At 62.0% G+C, this 19,204-nt stretch overlaps 1 protein-coding gene across 1 annotated transcript; it reads right to left on the bottom strand.

Annotated features, from left to right (window-relative positions):
- Positions 1 to 549: 549 nt before the first annotated feature.
- Positions 550 to 17,620, bottom strand: HSD11B2 (hydroxysteroid 11-beta dehydrogenase 2; the record flags this gene model as incomplete). Its single annotated transcript, XM_082489532.1, has 5 exons — positions 550 to 911; positions 1,395 to 1,532; positions 1,778 to 1,963; positions 2,239 to 2,451; positions 17,350 to 17,620. 5 exons carry the CDS (start codon positions 17,618 to 17,620, stop codon positions 550 to 552), a joined length of 1,170 nt encoding a protein of 389 aa, XP_082345658.1.
- Positions 17,621 to 19,204: the final 1,584 nt, after the last annotated feature.

Below are 19,204 nucleotides of genomic sequence, written 5' to 3' on the forward strand. Positions count from 1 at the left end.
CAGAGCCCCGTGGCATATCAAGAACGGATTTATTTAAAAAGTGACAATCACGTAGTTCATCTTGTGAAGAGCTCTGCAGCCTGGCCTCGGCCCCTGCACTTGCTGGGAGCACGTGGAGTGTGTCATGAACGGCAGGGAGGCCAGGGCTGGCATAGCAGTGGCCACAGGATCCCAGGCCTGACCCAGCCAAGAGGTGGTGGAGACAGATGCTTGCAGGGAGGAAGATGTCGGGTAGCAGAGGAACACCCGAGGTACATCCCAGCATGTGGTGCAGAGCTGCTGAGTCAGGTAGGAGCGGCCCCAACTTGGAGGATGCACGGTTAGAAAAAAATACAAAAACAGGGTCTCTAGAAAACGTTGATTCTCGTACGATAGAAAATAGATCTGCCTGATTCTGGAAAGGAATTTGGTGTTTAATGTCTAGTGCTGATTGTTCCCCCACGGTGCAGGAGGGCGATGCCGACGGCTGTGCACGCGCTCGGGGGCCGGTGTGCCTGGAAATCCCAGGAGAAGGCTCGCTCCTGCCCCGCGACCGCATGCGGGCCGAGGTCAGGCTTTCTTCGCGTCGTCGTGGTGCTCTCGCCGTAGCGCTCGGGGCAGCTTGGGGTTGATGAAGAATCCTTTCAAGAACAAGTCTCGGATGAAATAGGGCAGGTAGCGGTGTATGAAATACATGAGCCCAAGGCCCTGCCCTGGGTAGTAGCGCACGGCTGGGTTGGCAGCCAGCAGCCCGTCCGTGATGCTGTTCACCACCGCGCTGAGGTCCTCCACCGCCACCTTCATGAACTGGATGAACTGGCGGTTGATCTCCTCTACATAGTCCTCGCCGTAGTCCTGCAGCAGCTCCTGGGGCAGGCTGGCCACCAGCCGTTGCTTCTGCAGGTTCCAGAAGGCAGGGTCGCACGTTGTCCCTGCAAGGACGTGCCCCCCTCCGCTGTGAGTGGTGTGCCCCCCCTCCTCCAACACCACCACCCTCCCCCAGCACGGGTGCCAGCAGCCCCCAGTCCCCTCCCAGCCTCCCGGGAAGGTCCTGCTGGAATCCTGGCAGAGATCTCCCATGGTGGGAGCACCATGGTGGCTCTTCATAGCCGAGGACTGGCCCAGAGGTCTCGGAGCCTGCCTGCCATGGGGACAGTGCTACCATAACCATGGCTGAGCTGGTTTGGCCAGCGCCAGTGGCAGAGGATCTGCTGGCAGGGCTTGATCCTGACCCTACCTCTCACCAACTGGAGCCCAAAAGCCACAGGGTGGCCACCATCCCCAGGGAGGTGGCCAAGGATGCTCTGAAGTTGCATCCTGTGCCACCGGCTGCTCCTGCCATTGCTCCATCTGCCTCCCCCGGGGCAGGGGAGGGGGGTACCTGCCCTTTGCCTGCGGGTGCCGACCCTCTTTACCTGTTTTGTAGTAGCCAGGCAGGATGAGGCTGACTTTGACTCCCCAGGGCTGGAGCTCGCTGCGGAAGGTATCCATGAGCAGGCTGAGGGCTGCCTTTGAGGCCCCGTAGGCTGCCAGGCAGGGGAAGGGCAGGTCACCTTGCAGGAGAGAAAGGATGAGTGAGCAGCTGCCTGTGTGCCCTGGGGGCTGGCAGAGACCGGGAGGGCTTGCATAGGGCTGCGCTCCTGGACCCTGCGCAAGGGAAAGGGTTTAGGGTGCCTGGTGCAGCTGGCTGGGGAAGTGGAGATGCCCAGAGTGGGTGGGAACCACACCACACCATGGGGATGGTGGACCCGTGCCCAAGCTCAGGGTGCTGGGGAGGAGTCTGGTGGGCCATGCTCACCCGCGGGGCTGCTCACGGTGACGATGCGGCCGCCGGCGGAGCGGAGCAGGGGCAGCAGCCCCTTGGTGAGCTCCAGTGAACCGAAGAAGTTCACCTCCATGCAGGTGCGAAACTTGCCCAGCGGCGAGAGCTCGGCATCGGCGATGGTGTCGTTGAAGCCAGCGTTGTTCACCAAGCCCCAGAGCCCTGCGGGGATGGGATGCTCAAAGATGTGACCCAAATAGGGGACCCCCCCCCGCTACCCTGGGGATCCCAGCTGGTCCCTGGCTGGTGGGGGTCCTGCAGGGGAATTGCGGCAGTGCCCTGGGATGAGCCCCGTTAGCAGAGGCTGTCGGCACAGGTACCTGCAAGAATGCAGCCCACAGTGGGGGGGACACATGGTGGCTTGGCACAGCTATGATGGCCACAGGTTGAAGTCGCAGGGAGGTGCATGGGGGGGGGGATGTCCCAAAGGCTCCTACCTGTGCTGTTGGTGTTGGCCTGGACGTGCTGCAGGACACGCTGGATGTCCTCCGGTTTGGTCAGGTCCATTTGCAGCAGGGTCAGCCTCGGCGAGCAGCTCCTGCGCAGCTCCTGGGCACCGGGACCCTGCGGGTCCAGCACGCTGGCGAACACCCGAAACCCCATGGCGTCCAAGTGTCGCGCTGTCGCCTGCCCAAAACCGGAGTCGCAGCCTGCAAGAGCAGAGAGGAACCCTGCAGTGGCCGCTGCCAGCTGCCGGTGGGCTGTCCCCAGCCCCCCCAGAGACCCTCAGCTCTGCCTCTCCATCCCCAGGGACCAAAATCCAACCACCCCCCCCCCCCCCGGCACTAGTCCCCTGCTCGGGGCTCGCCACCGGGGATGTGACCTTGGCCTGGGGCATTCGCAGGTCATGGAGCTGCTGTTTTCTCTCGTATCGCACACGGGAGGAAGAAAACACTCCCTTATCTGCAACCCCATCGCCCCGAGTGCCTCTCTGATGCGAAGTGCAGGTAGAACCGCAGGCGTGAGGCACCGGGACAGCCCAGAACCCAGCAGCAATGTGGGGCAGGAGGCATCAACCCCCAAATATCCTCCAAAAGCTCCATCGCGCACCACTGGGAGCTGGCACAAGGCTCCAGAGGAGATGCTGAATGCTTTTTGCCTCCCAGAAATGGTGGCCAAGAGGCACAGCCCCCCTCCCCCCCCATCTTCTCTGTGCCGAGGGGGTTAAAACTGGGGAGAGTTAAAAAAAAAAAAGGCGGCTCCTGGTCTGCTCCTGCCACCCTGCATCCTTCAAACGGGCATCCAACGGGGATGTCCCATGTGGGGGAGCACTGGGCGCTGCCATACCTGGTCCCATCCTCACTTCCTCCATCTCAGCTTGAGCAGGGGCACCGCAAGTGACAGTGTCACCCATCGGGGTGGCAGGGGGACAGCCCAGGCGGGGAGCTGGGTGTTGTGGGGCCCGTGGCCGGGATGCAAACAAACAGCGGCAGCAAGGTACAGGCTGTTCCCGGGGCCGATGGCAGTGCTGATAGCTCGTTGGGAGCCCGTGCCACCGCCGCTGCCCGGCCACATTAACCATTAACAGGGTGGCGCTGCAGGGGCAGCCCCATGGCTCCTGCACCCTCCTGCCTGGCACCCTTGGGTGCTCCTTAGGACATCCTTGAGAAAGGACCCTCTCCGACGCCTGGAGTCACCCTGGGATGAATGCAACGGTGGCCCCGGGTACAGCCGCTCGCTCCACGGCCCCCCCCCCCCCCCCCCCCCCCCCATGACACCCCAGACTCCTCTCGCCAGCCCCGGGGTGGCCACGGGGACCGGCTGCCCTCCTCGGTCTTCCCACTCCTGCACCCCCTGGTTGGGATCGGGGCGCGCTGTCGGCTCCAGCTCTCAGGGTGCCAGCTAAAACCATCCTTGGCTCGGCGTCCGCCAGCCGGTCCCCAGCTCGGCTTTGCTTTATTGCTGCGTCAGAAACCCGTAATAAAACCCCTGGCCAGAGGCCAGAGCGATAACAGACCCCAGAGGCTGCAGGGACCACCCCCCCACACACTCCTTTCCCGGCAGAGCCTCCCAACACCCAGCACCCATCATGGGTGTATGCTGGACCAGCTGAGCATCACCCCCGGCATCGCCCCCGGTGCCGCAGGGGATGCTGAAGGTACCGTGGGGCTGCCGGCGCGGCACATCCGCCTCTCCCCTGCCTGGGAACATGTCGTGCTGCCAGCAGCCGGCCAGATAAGGTGCATTTCACCTTTCCCAACAGGGCAGGAGAAAACTGCAATAAAGATAAGGTTCGAAAATAAAAGTGCTCGCGGCCACGGCCTCACCGTACCGCAGCCCAGCACCCTGCCCGCCGCCGGCACACGGTTACCTGCGCTGCTCCCGCCCCAGTACGGCAAGAAAAGCTTCCAGTCCAGACACAAAGCTTCCGATCACCTCCCAAGCCTCAAAAACACCGGGAAACAGCCCAAAAACTTGAGAGAGACAGGTTTGCCGCCTTGTTTCGGGCAAGCCTGGCAAGGAGGGAGCAAACCCGGCCGCGTGCCGTCCGAGCCAGGCAGGGTTTGTTTTGCCTTAGAGGAGTGGGGCGGTCGGAGGGTTTGTTTCGGAAGTTTTAATTTATTCACACACACAGAGGGAAAAAAAAAAAAAAAAAAACAACCCAACCCCTCCTGGGAGGCTGGCGGGTGGCCCGGGGCCAGGAGGGCGAGGATGCTCTGGTGTTATTTAAGGTCTCCGGCGCTGCTCGGCTTCCCGGCCGCCGCGCTCAGCCGTGGCCAAGAGCACAGGGAGGGACAATTAAACCCGCTGGAGACCGTAACACGTGGCCCCCCCCAAAGCACGGCAGCTTGCCCAGGGCCACGCTCGCTCCCCGTGGCTACCAGCACATGAGTCGCTGGCCACGCCGGGGCTGGCGCGGGAGCCGCCGCCGCCGCTGGCTGGGTCCCACCGGGAGCACTGGAGCCGGCCAGTCTGTGCGGCCCCGGCGAGGCTGGCGCTGGGCACGCCGCCCTCCGAGGATGCTGCATCACGAGGCGATGGCGGCGCCAGCTCCCTCCCGCCCCGGCTCCCCGGCTTGCATCCGTGCCGGCGGGAGGGACGGCGGTCGGACCGAGCGCAGGAGAAGCCGAGCAGAAGGAGTGCGGCGGAGGAGGGCAGGCGGCTTGAAGCCCCCATTGCATCCCCCGCCACGGGCCATGGGTCAGCAGCCGGAGGCTTTCGCTGCAGCAGGAGCAGAGCCTGAGCCCGCGTTGCAAAATCCGGCAGAGCTCCGCAGGCTCGGCAAGCAGGGGGCAAACGCTCGCTCCAGGGCCCGGCTGGCCTTTTGCCGGAGCAGCGGCTCGGCGGCAATTCCTGGGGACTTTGCAGAAGCTCCAGCCGCTGCAGTGGCTCCCCCAGGAGCAGGGCACGCTAGCCTCCGCCAGGATTTTGGCACGACGAGCCCCGGCTTCACCGATCTTGAGCAAGCAAAAAGGTTTGGCCTCCGGCATCGCCGTCGGGGTGCCCTCCCACCCGCTGGGGGAGGGCGAAGAGGACCGACCACGCAGCATCGCGCACCCATCACCCAGCGATGCCCCTCACCGGTGACAGCGGAGCCGCTGGAGGGGCTGAGATGTGCCATCCCTGCAGCTCCGGGCCAGCCTGCCCGCAGGCTCTGCCCAGCCGTGGCACCGCTTGTGCTTCCTCGCTGCTGGGAGCCGGGCTGGGCTCGCGTGCCGCCGTGAGCTGAAGCCGCAGTCCCGGTTTGGTACGGGCACATTTCTTTGGGGTGAGTCAGGCGCGGCGCGGCACCGGCTTTTTTGCTGTCTCAGGTATCCTGCAGCCAGCACCAAGGCCGCCGCGCACGGACACGTGCTCAAAATCAATGCCGCAGTTCGCTGAGCGGAGCCGAGACGGGCGATAACACGGCCGCTGTGCCCAGGAGCTGCCAAACCACCGCCACCCCCTGCCCCGGCTCCTGCGCCCACCGCCGGCACGGTATGTGATGGAGGGCTGGTGGCACAGGTCCGCAGCACTCACCCCGATGCAACACAGGAGTGGTTCCCCCAACTGGGCTGTGAGCCGTTAATCCTCATCCCTGAGCCATGGAGCTGCAGGCCATGCATCCTCATCCCCGAGCCGTAAGCCATGCACCCTCATCCCCATGCCGTGAGCAATGCATCCTCATCCCCGAACCACGAGCTGGGCATCCTCATCCATGAGTTGCGGAACTACAAGCCATGTGTCTTCTTCCCTGAGCCACAAGATGAGCATCCTCATCCCTTAGCTGCAAGCTGTGCATCCTCATCCCTTGACCACAAGCTGTACATCCTCATCCCTGAGCTACAAATGGAGCATCCTCATCCTCAAGCCATGCACCGAGCAGCCTCATCCCTGAGCTACAAATGGAGCATCCTCATCCTCAAGCCGTGCGCCGAGCAGCCTCATCCCTCGACCACAAGCTGTACATCCTCATCCTGGAGCTACAAATGGAGCATCCTCATCCCTCGACCACAAGCTGTACATCCTCATCCTGGAGCTACAAATGGAGCATCCTCATCCCTCGACCACAAGCTGTACATCCTCATCCTGGAGCTACAAATGGAGCGTCCTCATCCCTCGACCACAAGCTGTACATCCTCATCCCTGAGCTACAAATGGAGCGTCCTCATCCTCAAGCCATGCACCGAGCATCCTCATCTCTCGACCACAAGCTGTACATCCTTGTCCCAGAGCTACAAATGGAGCATCCTCATCCCTGAGCCACGCACAGTGGGAGAGGACCAGCACAGACCCGCAAAACCTCAGTGGTCAGAAGTGCTGCTGAAGAAGCCCCGTGCAAAGCTGCCCGGAGCCTGGTGGGTGCCTGGGCACAGCGGCAGCTCCCCGGGAGCTGCTCCCTCCGTGGCCACCCCCACCCTGGACCCTGGCATGGAAGCCGGAGAGGGGTTACCCTGGGACTGAGCATCCTCTGATGGATGGACCAGCTCCCCCAGGGTCAGCCATGGGGACACCTGGGGGCAAGGGCGGCTGTGGGGCATCCTTGAGGGACTGTCCATCTCTCACCAAGCCCGGAGGCAGCAGGAGCCTGTCAGTTGAGTCGGACACCCGGAGCAGCATCGTCCCTTCCCAACTTCTGCAGCCCATCACCTGGGGACCCCGGGTGCCCCCCGCGGCCCTGCCACTGCTCCCCGAACCCCAGGGCATCAATCCCACCTCCCACACACACAGCTCTTGGGCCGTGTGTCCCACCACCCTGTCTGAGATACCTCGTCAAGACGGCGCTGTCACCACTGTCACCCGCCAGCCCCGGGACGGCGCGGGGCTCAAGGGCACCGTCAGCCGGAGGGGAGCCGGGGCGCCGAGGCCGAGCGGATTAACACGCTGAGCTGCTTGTTTCCGTAGGCTCAAGCTCAAATCCTGCCTGGGATGCCAAACTAAACACGGCTGACATTTTGCTCGGAGGTGTTGCCTTCTGGCCCCGGCAGGATTCACCGCCGCCGTTTCGGATCCAGCTCCTCCCGGTGCGGGATGGGGTCGAGCCCGGCCGCGCCGCGGGGAGGCTCCACCGGGGACTGATCCTGGCTCGGCTGCTTGGGGACGGTCATCCCGGGAGCTCCATCCTGGGAGCGCCCTGTGGATGAGGAAGAGCGGGGCACCGTGGCACCGAGCACAGGGTGCAGCGGGGACGGTGCCAGCGGAGGGGATGAGGGTCCCCAAAGGGGACTTGGGAAGGGGGGGGGGTCCCTGCATGGGGCAGGAGGAAGAACCCAGCAAAAGCAGGGCAGGGCCCCGCGGCCAACACCTCCCGGATGCCGCAGACGTTTGGAGCGAGGAGCGATAAAGGGGTGATGTCAGCCCCAGGCGAGAGGGAACAAATTCTTGGCAGGGTGCTGGGGAGGGAGGGGACGGCGGGAGCACCTGTACCCATGGCAGCTGAGCCGCCGCGGCCGCCCTTGCCGGCTTCGGCCACCCATCGCCCCGCCGGCACCCGAGGTCCTGCCGGGGTGGGGGTGGGGGGGGGAGCGGGGCTGGGCAGGGGCACCCGCAGCCCCCACCCCACCGCCGGTGGCATCACCATCAACAGGAAACCGCACCCCAGCCGGTGGCTCGCACCGCAGCGTGCCATGCCGGCAGCGGGGTGTCCCCGCTCCCCACAGAGCCCCCCAGGAGCGGCCACACGTGCCCCGGCGCTGGGGTGGCAGGAGGGGGCAGCAGCCCCAGTGATGCCGCTGCTGCTGGTCCTCGGTGCCCAGGGTGAAGTGCCACATCTGCGTCCCCCTCCGGCGGGTCCTACAGGGTGGGGGCCAGGCAGAGCCTCCCCAAAGGGATCCGTGGAGCACAGCAGAAGGCAGAGCCGGGGATGCCCATCCCCGCGGCGGGGGTACGGGGGTGACCTGACCCCCTCCCCACACCGGGGACGAGGGCCAGATGGGATGAATTACAACGGATTAGCCGAGTGTTTCTGAAGCCCCACACACCATCACCTCCACCCAGGGAGAGATCTTTCCCTAATAAACCAAAGAGAAGGGGGGGGGAAACATCTGATTTTCTGCCTTGACAACACGAAGCAGCCGGGCAGAGATGATGAAGAGCCCCGAGGCCGGCACGGATGCGCCCACAGCTCCCGATTTAAAGCCCATTTCTCCGGAGCAGTTGCCAGCCCTGGTGCATCCGCACTGGGGACCCAACGGCGCAAGAGCAGCCGCGAGATAAATCGTCCTTGAGAGCCGCAGCCCTCCCCGACACTGTCACCGAAAGCCGCCCAGACGCCTTATCCCCCCCTGCCTCGAGGATGGGCAGCAGATGCTGCTCGTAACCGGTGGAGCTAACGAAGCCAGGAGCTCGTTAGATTGCGCCGGTGCCGGAATGAGCCCAACCACCTTCCTCTGCGCAAGGCGAGATGCTCGAGGAGGTCAGGATCCACCTCCCCCCAGCCTGCAGTCAGCCTCGGCGCAGGCTTTAAGCTCTCGGGAGGGTGGTTTGACACCCGGACCGGCGCAACTCAGCCTGAGGGCTTGCACCAGCCGGGGCGGCAGATGCAAAAGCACCGGAGTCTTCCTCGGATGCAGGAGGAATGGGCACAGGACAGCCCGGGAGATGTAGCCCAGCCCCGGCACGGGGGTGATGCTGCTCGCAAACAGGCAGGGGGGAGGAAGTGCCTCTCCTGCCAACAGCGCTGCCGCGCTTCGGGGTTTCGCAGAAAAAGGGCGCAGGGAAGTTCCTAGAAGCAGCCACTCGCCCGCATCCCGGGGCCGCATGGGATCTTCCAGCGGCCACCGTCTCCACCGAGGGGAGCTGGACTCCCCAAAACAACCCTCGCAGTCAAGGATTTGAGCTTCCCACGGTCAGGGATGAGCGGAAGAAGGCGGCAGCAGGGATGTCGCCTGGGAAAGGGCACGGGCTGTACATCAGAGCTAATCTGGGATGGATAGATGGATGGATGGACGTCCCCGGGAGAAGAGGAAGTTGTGAAGAGCTGCAGCGATAACCAGGTTAATAATCACCTTCAGAGGGAACACGGCGAACCGGGAACACAGCGCTGGTGAGCCACAAAAGCCATCCGTCAGCAAGAGCTGTCGCTGGGAAGGACACCCATGGCCCAGGGACAGCTCAACGGGATCGGTGCCGGTGCCAAGCCAGTGCCGGTAACACATCCATCTGGGCTCTTAGAGAGGGAGTGGCTGGGTGGGAGCCAGGCTGGAAAGCCAGAAAGCTCCACCAGCCACGGCCGGGATGCGGCACCAAAGATGTCCCTGGGGAATGAGGTGGTAGCAGCAAAGCCATGGCTGGGTCACCTGCTGGGGAGCATCCCTGGGCTGCAAAAGGGCTCCCCAGGGACTCCCAGCAGGCTGGAGAAACACCAACCGAGGCCCATATCCACCTCTCGCGTGTGATAACACATCAGGCCCCAGGAGCCAGCAAGGAGAGGCAGAAAGTCATGCCTGAGGTCTGCTACAGGCAGGGTAGGACATCCCCAAGCAGCAGAAGGGAAGACCAGCTCTTCTACATGGGCCACCATGAGCCATCACCACCCTAGGACATCTCAGGGAGAGTATTTCTAGCCAGGACAGCAAAGCACCGCAGGACCAGGAGAACCTCTGGCCACGTGGTGGGTCGGGTCAGCCGCGGAAGAGCCCTGAACTGCCACGCAGAGCAGGGTGCCACTCCACCCACCGCACCACGGAGGTGGACAAGTCACAGGGGGCTGGGACACAGGGGACAGAGCCAGCCCGGGGCATCACGATGTTAAGCAGCTCAGAGCTTGCAGCACCACAACCAAACGACAGCAGGGTTTGGTTTTTTTTTGGCGGAGTTGTAGCAGTTCAGGGGTATTTTGGTGATGAAATCCTACTGCGCTCCTAAAGCGCCATCTCATCGCTCCCCCCTCGCTACAAGAATAAACTCCCGCTACGTGCCACAAGCCCAGGCAAGCAGAAAAATAGCTGCAAGCCCTGCCCATCCCCACAGCGCGATGGGCTCTGGGGTTTATTTTGTTATTTGGTGGGTTCGGGTTTTTTTTTGTTGTTGTTTAGAAACTGAAAAACCCACTTGTGAGCACCAGTTGAGCGCCAGTCAAGACAGGTTTTGAAATACATTGAGCTGTTTAGACCTCGAAGGCTAAGGGCTACACCTCCGTGGCTTGAGGTGGCCATGGAGGTGTAGCCCTCAGCCTAGAGGAAGCCACACCGGCCCCTTCCGCACCTGATTTCAGTTGTCCCCCACCTCACCCTCCACCTGCAGCTCCCACCAGCTCTTCAGAGTCAGAGTTTGAGTATCTCAAGCCTGTTTTGGTGCATTTTCCCCAAATACATGAAGGTGGCCCTCCAGGCGGACAAGCTCAGACGTAGTCGTGCTGAATGGTGATGCACAGGGCATCATCACCTGCACATGCCCTTCGGCCTGGGACAGTGCGGGCAGAGCCCAGCCCACCAGCTGAAGAGGGGAAAGAAGTCACCAGGGGATGGCTGCGCACCCCAGATTATAGAGCTTGGCCCTCACCTGGTAACTGGGAACACTGGAGAGGAGTAAGCATTGGTCACAGCTTCTTCAGACAGGGCCATGGGAAGCAGATGTGCACAGCGTGATGTTTATGCCAAATTGGAGCATGACCACCAAAGTGGAGAAACAGGGTAGGGAGGAACCACAAATCTGCTCAAGGGTATGTCTGGTGGAAGCCGAGAGACCCAGCACGAGAAGATGCCCACCTCCAGAAGGAACAGAGAAAGGCTTGAAAGAAGAGACAAGACCTTCAAACCAGAAGCCATCAAGGGGAGGGTACCTCCTTCAGGACCTCAGTTCACCATCCCATCTCCCTCCTTCTCCATGCCCAGCCTGCCTTGGGGAGGGCGGGGGGGAGGCAGGCACCCACCATCTGGTCTCCCCAGGGTCAGCCGCCCGGCAAGAGGCTGCGCCGCCGGCAAAGCCCGTAAAGCCGAAAACTGCTTGTCGAGATTACAGCCTCAGAGCCAGCAAATCCCGGGGCAAGCACCGTGTGCGACTGGGGAGGGGAAGCCAGCGCCCAACCAGGAAAGTTGATAAAGCTCCAGGGGCTGGCAGCTCTCCAGGGGGAGGAGGAGGCAGCCGGAGCGATACGTCGCCCGTGGAAGCGCGCGCAGGCTGGGAAAGAAGGGGGATTTGGAGACGGTGGATGTACCCAACCTAGCAGGGGGGACTGGAGAAGGAGGTAACAGGCGTGTGCTGGGCAAGGTTAAAAAGAAAACCAAAAAAAAAAAAGTCCTGAACTATACCTATAGAAATAGGTATGACAGCAACCGTCGTGGCATTGCTTTTTCCACCTCGCCGGCTCCACAGCAGTATCTCGGATTCAAGATTGCAGGAGGAACACCAGGAGGTGCCCAACCGGGCAAGCTGAGGTCCCCCAACCGCTGCAAGAAGACTACAGGGAGAAGGCAAAGGCTTGCCTGGGCTTGGTGGAGGCACCCTGAAGACCTCCCCCAACCTCATCCACGCTCAAGCAAAGCTGGCCGAGTCCACCATCCCTGTGCTCAAGCAGCACGGCTCTTGAGTAAGCAGAGGGCTGGAGGGGAGCTGGACTCAACGGTGGGTAACACAATCCCAGACCTCATTAAAGATGTGCTGCTCGTTGGACTAGAGGGCAGCAACTGCCTACACTTCTCCCCTTCGGAAGCATCCGTTCCCATCTGACAATCTCATTTCTGCAGGGAAGTCTCCGCTTTGTTGCTCTCATGTCCCCACGTAACCCCGAGCGCCGATCAAGCCAGCTTGGGTTTCTCTACCAACTCTGTTCTCCCACAGTGCGCGACTTCTACGCGCTTTTTCCTCCTAATTAGCTGTGCTCATCAGTTTTGGTTAACGGTGCTAAAAAAACAAAACAAAAAAAACAAACAACAAAAAAAACCCACCCCAAAACCAAAACACAAACAACACAAAACCCAACCAAAAAACAACCCACCCCAACAGGTCTGTGTCGTTAGTGGGCTTCAAAAGCGCTTATTTAATAGATAAGTGAGAAAAAGCCGAGTGTATATATCTAAACATCTGTGGTGAGCGGGGGTAGGTTTCTATTTCTGAAGAAACCTAGCGAGGGGAAGAAGAATCCTAAAACCGTGGAGAGCTGCCGACAAAACGCACGTGTGTGTGTGTGTGTGCGTGTGGGGGGGGGAGGAGAAGAGCTTCAGCCCTGCAAAGAGAGGCAGAAAAAACAGGTTCTGCTCCCAGAAACCGGCAGCAAACCCCATAACTAGAGAGTTAAATGTTGCCTTTTAAAAGAAAAAAAATAATAAATAAATAAAATAAGCGAGGGATTGCTCGTACAGCGGGGTTAGAGTTTGGGTGTTTGGTTTCGGTGCTGTTCCCCCCACCCCCCCCACCCCTCAGCTTGGAGGAGCGGTTGTCTCTGCTGTTAATTTTTAATAGATCCTGGAAAAACCGGAGCAGTTCCAGGGAAGACCCCGGGTACCTCTCAGCTGACTCAGCGGCCCCAGAAGCAGAGTGGAAGTTGCCCGTGGAGAGCTGTAGGGTTCTTCGCATCAAGTTTTACTCGTGGCGAGGCCACCGGCAGGCTCAGCACCAAATCCAGGCTGCAAGCGCGCCGTGCCGGTGCTCCGGCCGTGTCCTGGGGCGGAGGTGGCCATCCCAGAACAAGCCCGCGTTACTCGACAGCCCCAAAGTCTGGACCCCTGACATCTCCCAATCACCCAGTTTAGCTGGAAAACGGATCCAAGAGAGAGCACCGCAGTCCGGACAGGAGCGATGCTGCTCTCTTACCGAGGGAAGCGATTTACCTTGGCGGCAGAACAGTGAGAATCCCGACATCTGGATTGAATCACTCCATCCTGCCGCAGTCACCAGATGCTTCAACATCTGTTGAGTCCATGGGAAACGTCGAAGCTCCGCTTGACTACGATCAAGTTGCAAAACCTCCGGTAACCTTGAACGCGGGCTGAGGCTCTGACCCATTTCAGATCGTTAATGGGGCATGCAATTGTAACGAGAAAGCCTCACCGGGAGAGCAGAGTTTCCCCTGCAGCGGGGGAGGGAGGAGAAGAAAGGAGAACATGGCAGGTTTGGGTCTGGAGCAGCCTGACCTGCCAACGGGTTTTGTTCACCAAGATGATTTGTTGGGGGACGGAGCGGTCCGCAGGTGCCTCCTTGGCTTTGTAGGCTACAACCCAGGAGGAACAAGGATGCAGAGGACCCAAATCACCTCCCCCAGGCAGCAGTCCTACGGGTTTGGGTTATTTCAGAGCAGGATGATTCAGGTGCGACCTTCGCAGACAAAGCAACTGCATCCAAGCTGAAGTGGAAGAATCGATACCTTGCTACACAACTTGTGTCTTCCCTCAGCTCCGGCAAAGCCCTGCCGGCATGCAGGGTCTAGGGACCGGTTTGCATTCGGTCCTTTCTAAGGATGTGCATAAATCAGGCAATTACTGTCGGAAAATCCACCCCCGGCAGTCGCGCACGGCAGAGCTACACAACAGCAAAGGGTTCGCAGCTGCTCCAGCTGTGCGGCGGAGCCCCGGGATGCTCACGGCCTTCCCTCCACCACCTCCAAACACCAAAAAGTGGTGGAATCCCCAAATCTCACAGGCATCCGCCGAGATCAGAGGGCTCAAAGGATGATCTAGGCTCAACCCAGGTCAAAACCAAACCTTGCGTGAAGTGCTGCCAGGCAGGATGTGGAGAGACCCAGCGGTGGGCTCATCACCTCCCACCGGGGCCGCTCTCGTGCACCATCCCCATTGCACCGGCTACAGAGGCCGGAGCGCTTTTATATCAATTCCCCATCGGAAGGAGACCGGGGACACAAGCAACACCCCTCCTCTTGGCTCGCACAGCTCAGGGGGACCCCAACCCACCAAAGGACACCCAATAGTGCCATTTTTCCCAGGTCCGGGAAGGGGCACGCACACAGAGAAACCATCCCTTTGATGTTCGGAACGCACTCCCGCAGATGCCAGCCCCCAGCATCAGCACCCCGGGGTGCCCTGACCACACATGGGTGGTGAGGGATGCCGGGTATCCGATGGGGGTACCCAGGTGAGGGATGCCTGGTATCGGGTACCAGGTGAGGGATGCCCGGTATCCGATGGGGGTACCCAGGTGAGGGATGCCTGGTATCGGGTACCAGGTGAGGGATGCCCGGTATCCGATGGGGGTACCCAGGTGAGGGATGCTGGGTATCGGGTACCAGGTGAGGGATGCCCGGTATCGGATGGAGGTACCCAGGTGAGGGATGCTGGGTATCGGGTACCAGGTGAGGGATGCCCGGTATCGGATGGAGGTACCCAGGTGAGGGATGCCCGGTATCGGGTACCCAGGTGAGGGATGCCCGGTATCCGATGGGGGATACCCAGGTGAGGGATGCCCGGTATCCGATGGGGGTACCCAGGTGAGGGATGCCCGGTATCCGATGGGGGTACCCTGCAGCTCGCCGGTGCTGGATCAACCTCAGGTCAGGCAGCTGCCTGTACCCAGTCTGCCCTGGTCCCTGCAGCTTCCCACGCTTGGCCAAAGCCTGCCCCGGCCCCTGGGCTCATTTTTGGAGGGAGGTTTGGACCTGGCAGGCTGGCTCAGGACACCACATCAAGGGCAGGATGGGGATGGCCACCCTCTCTCTCTCTCTCTCAGCCCTGGGCTGGAGCAGCTAATGTCCGCTCCCCTCCTCATCCTGCCCATCCTCCCGGGGCTGACCTCTCCCAGCCCAGCTGCACAGGAGGGCATTCTCCTCCTCACTGCAAACAGCTGTGACCTCCCCCAGGAAGGCAGGATTAACCCTTTCCTCGCCCCTCCTGCCCCAGCCAGGCTGAATACTCCGGAGCCGCGCTCCCGGAGAAGCCGGATGGCCGGGATGCAGAGCAAGAGCCCTGAGGTCACAGTTATGGATAAACACAGCACCGCAGGGACTAGTGGCCACCTACTTTGCTAGCCCAGGGGATGCACCAAGGGAGACCGCAGCATTCCTCCGGTGGCGGGCAGGAGCAGGCAGCTGCCCATCCCTGCTCCGGCCAAGCCCCAACCTCCTGTGCGACACCTGAAACGCAAACCTGCGCCAGATGGGAACCACCACAATTTTCTAGTCCCTGCTGGTACCGCTGGGTCAGCGGCTTCGCTCTGCAGCGGCTCCACATCTGCTCTGCTACTTTCCCACCGAGCCGCACAGCTCGTTTCCCTTCAAGCCTTCCCAGAAACTAAGCTTTGATTAGCCAGCGATGTCCAGACCAGCGCACGGGGCTGGAGCATCACGTGCGGAGCTCGACTTAGGGTTGCTCCCAGAGGATCTGGGAGAGTGGGAAGCTGGAAGAGCTGGAGCACCTCAAGCAGGAGATGCAGCACTTGAAGCCGTGCAACTCCCCGCCGCAGGATTAAGCCAGTGGCCAAGAAGTATATACAAGAGACAATGATGCCCAAAACTTTCCAGGCTGAGACCTGTGCTGCTCCCTGGCAGGCATCAAGACAGGACTTTGTTGCGTTTCTCGGTTGACCTGCGGGGTCCAGCATGATACAGGCTGCCTTCTTCCAAGATCTCACCCCTGCACTGATCTTCCCTTCCTGACCTCCACAGGAGCCACCAGGAGAGGTACCAGCAGCGCCTCAATACGCAGTTGCCAGGAGGCATCCTGGAATTAATCCGCAAAAGAATCAAGCTAATTACTCTGCAAATACTCAAGCGAGGGATGCTGTCCCGGGCAGAGCAGCCCTCACATCTGCCCCTTGGCAGGCACCCACCGGAGCAGCGGCGAGGAAACGCCGATCCCGCACCGCGGGCTGCGCCTCGAACCTGTAAAACCACAAAGTATTTACAGCCGAAAGCAAACACACCAGAGCTGCAGAGGTGTCACCTCAATGCACCAAAGCAAGAACACCTTGTTCCCGCCACTGACTCACTAATTATACAGGCAATGCCACAGAGCCAGGGCTGGCTTGACCTGGCGTGCCACAGGGCACCTGCGAGCACACGGCTGTCAGACATGTCCTCCCCAGGCAGCCCTGCCCCGCCGCGGCTTTGACCTTCACTCGGTTGAATCATCCGTTCATCCACTGCCTTGGTCCTCCAGGCTTCCTCCTCTGGAGGAATCTCCATCCACTTCCCACCGGCGCCACGGAGCCGGGCAGGGGACGCAGCGCTCACCTCCCCTTCCCAAAGGAAGTGCCCACCACAAGACCAAGTTTTCTAAGAAATGCACAACCCCTCCATCTCCAACTTGGGGGGTCTCCAAGCCCAGCCCAGACATTCCCACCGGGATGCGGGTTCCCATCCTCGGGAGCACAGCCAAGGTCGTGTCCATGGGTTTCCCTCACCTCTGCGTCCACGTGGCAGCACCGTCCCCAGCTCCAGCGCATTCTCCTCACCCTGTGTCTGCTGCCATCGTCTCACCTGCTGGCCCCAGCTACCTTCATCATCCTCCCGTCCTACCGCCAGGAGGAGGGAGGAGGGGAAGCACTTGCATACCAAGATATCCCAAAGAGATTCAGCCGCCAAGCCAGAGCTGGGCAAAGCCTGGGCTGGGGAGCTCCGCACATCCCCTACAGAGCCACCGTCCCCGCATGCCAGGCGGCCCAAAAAGGAGCTGGGCAGCAGCTAAGCAGCGCTTCCCAGGGATGTCCCCACAAAGAGAGGGAACAGCCTCCTCTGCCCCCAGCAGCTCCTGGGACAGAGCTCTGGATGAAGCAGCAGTGCTCAGCCCCAAGTAGCCGATTCCATTGTAACCTCTAGAGATGCCACGAGAAGCTTTCTAAGAACAAGCCTGGCTCCAGAAGGGAGGACAGCCGAGGTGCTCCCAAACCAGCCGCCCGGCTCTGCGCCAGCCCCACCACGTGTCCCATTCAATCTCCCGGCTTCCAGAGGAACGGAGCTCCCGGCATCGGGTGGTCAACGCTCGAGCGGAGGAGCCATTGGCAGAGGAGCCCAAGGCAACTCTCTAAAACCTCCCTGCTCCGGGGCGACAGCAGGTACAGCTTGGACGTGGAGAAGGAGGGACGCGCAGGTAGGGTGACACCCGGGGTGTGTGGAGTGTGTGTGTAGGAGGTTCCCCCACTCGCAGCACCATCAGGATGCCCCGCTCCCCACCATCCCCGCACCGGGGCAGAGAGATGTGTTGGAGGTCGGTGTGTCTCCCTCCCCCCCCCCCCGCACTCACCTGTGACCAGGACGGCTCTGCCCGCCACCGGCAGCAGCCTGCGGGGGGATGCCCACCACAGCAGCCCGCCGGCGGCGGCGGCGGCCAGGGCGAGCCCCAGGGGCAGCGGCAGGCAGGCGCGGCACAGGCTCTGCAGCCCGGCCAGCAACGCCAAGGGCAGCACCAACCCCCGGCCCGGCCCCGGGGCTCTGCGGGCCGCCCGCAGCGCCAGGCTACCGGCCAACGCCGCCCACAGAGCGCCGTAAGCCCAACGCTCCAAACCCGCCTCCATCCCGGGCCCCGGCCCCGCCGCTGCCGCCGCGCCCGGCACCGCCGCGCCCGTTTATAACCGCCCCGGCGGGGGGGAAAGGGGGCGGGACCGCTCCCGCCCCCGCCAATGGGAGACGGACGGGTCCGCCACGGGGCACCGGGCACCGACGGCACCGGGCCGGTACCCCCGCCGGGGCGGCGGAGAGCGGCGGGGCACCGCCGGCACACCGCCGGGACACCGGGGGCTCGGCAGGGCGCGGCGCGGCTCGGGGTGGCTCAGGGCACGATGCCACCTTCGGCACGGCTCGGGGTGGCTCAGGGCACGATGCCACCCAGGTAGGGGACAGCTCGGCTCGGCACGGCTCGGCTCGGCACGGCACGGCTGGGGACATGGTGCCACCTCGGTGGGCACGGCTTAGCTCAGTTCGGCTCTGTTCAGGATGGCACAGGGCACGATGCCACCTTCAGCACGGCTCGGGGTGGCTCAGGGCACGATGCCACCCAGGTAGGGGACAGCTCGGCTTGGCACGGCACGGCTGGGGACATGGTGCCACCTCGGTGGGCACGGCTTAGCTCGGTTCGGCTCTGTTCAGGATGGCACAGGGCACGATGCCACCTACAGCATGGTTTGGCACAGCTCGGGGTGGCTCAGGGCATGATGCCACCCAGGCAGTGGACAGTTCAGCTTGGCACGGCTCGGCTCAGCACGGCTAGGGACATTGTGGACTTCGGTGGGCACGGCTCGGTGCAGCTCGGCTTGGTTCGGGGTGGCTCAGGGCACGATGCCACCTAGGTAGGGGACAGCTCAGCTCGGCATGGCTCGGCTCAGCATGGCTGGTGATATTGTGCCACCTCGGTGGGCACGGTTCAGCTCAGCTTGGCTCGGCTCGGGGTGGCTCAGGGCACGATGCCACCTACAGCATGGCTTGGCACGGCTCGGGGTGGCTCAGGGCATGATGCCACCCAGGCAGGGGACAGCAGCTCCTCACAGCTTGGCTTGACTCTGCTGGAGACATCGTGCCACCTCAGTGGGCACGGCTTAGCTCAGCTCAGCTCGGTTTGGGACATCATGCCACCTACAGCATGGCTCAGCTCAGTTCGGGATGGCTCAGGGCACAATGCCACCCAGGTAGGGGACAGTTCGGCATGGCTTGGCTAAGCATGGCTGGGGACATTGTGCCACCTCGGTGGGCACAGCTTAGCTCGGCTCAGCTTGGTTTGGGACATTGTGCCACCTACAGCATGGCTTAGCATGGCTCAGCTCAGTTTGGGATGGCTCAGGGCATGATGCCACCTATAGCACAGCTCGGAACGGCTCGGGGTGGCTCAGGGCGTAATGCCACCCAGGTAGGGGACAATTCAGCTCGGCTCAGCTCAGCACGGCTGGGGACATGGTGCCACCTCGGTGGGCATGGCTCTGCTCTGCTCAGCTCAGCTCAGCTCAGTTCAGACATCATGCCACCTACAGCACAGCTCGGCTCAGCTCAACTCGGTTCGGGATGGCTCAGGGCACGATGCCACCTAGGTAGGGCAACGGTTCAGCTCAGCACAGCTCAGCTCAGCATGGCTGGGGACATGATGCCACCTTGGTGGGCACAGCTCAGCT

The sequence above is a fragment of the Vanellus vanellus genome, assembly GCF_965231255.1.
Source record: "Vanellus vanellus genome assembly, chromosome: 12".
Taxonomy (NCBI): Eukaryota; Metazoa; Chordata; class Aves; order Charadriiformes; family Charadriidae; genus Vanellus; species Vanellus vanellus.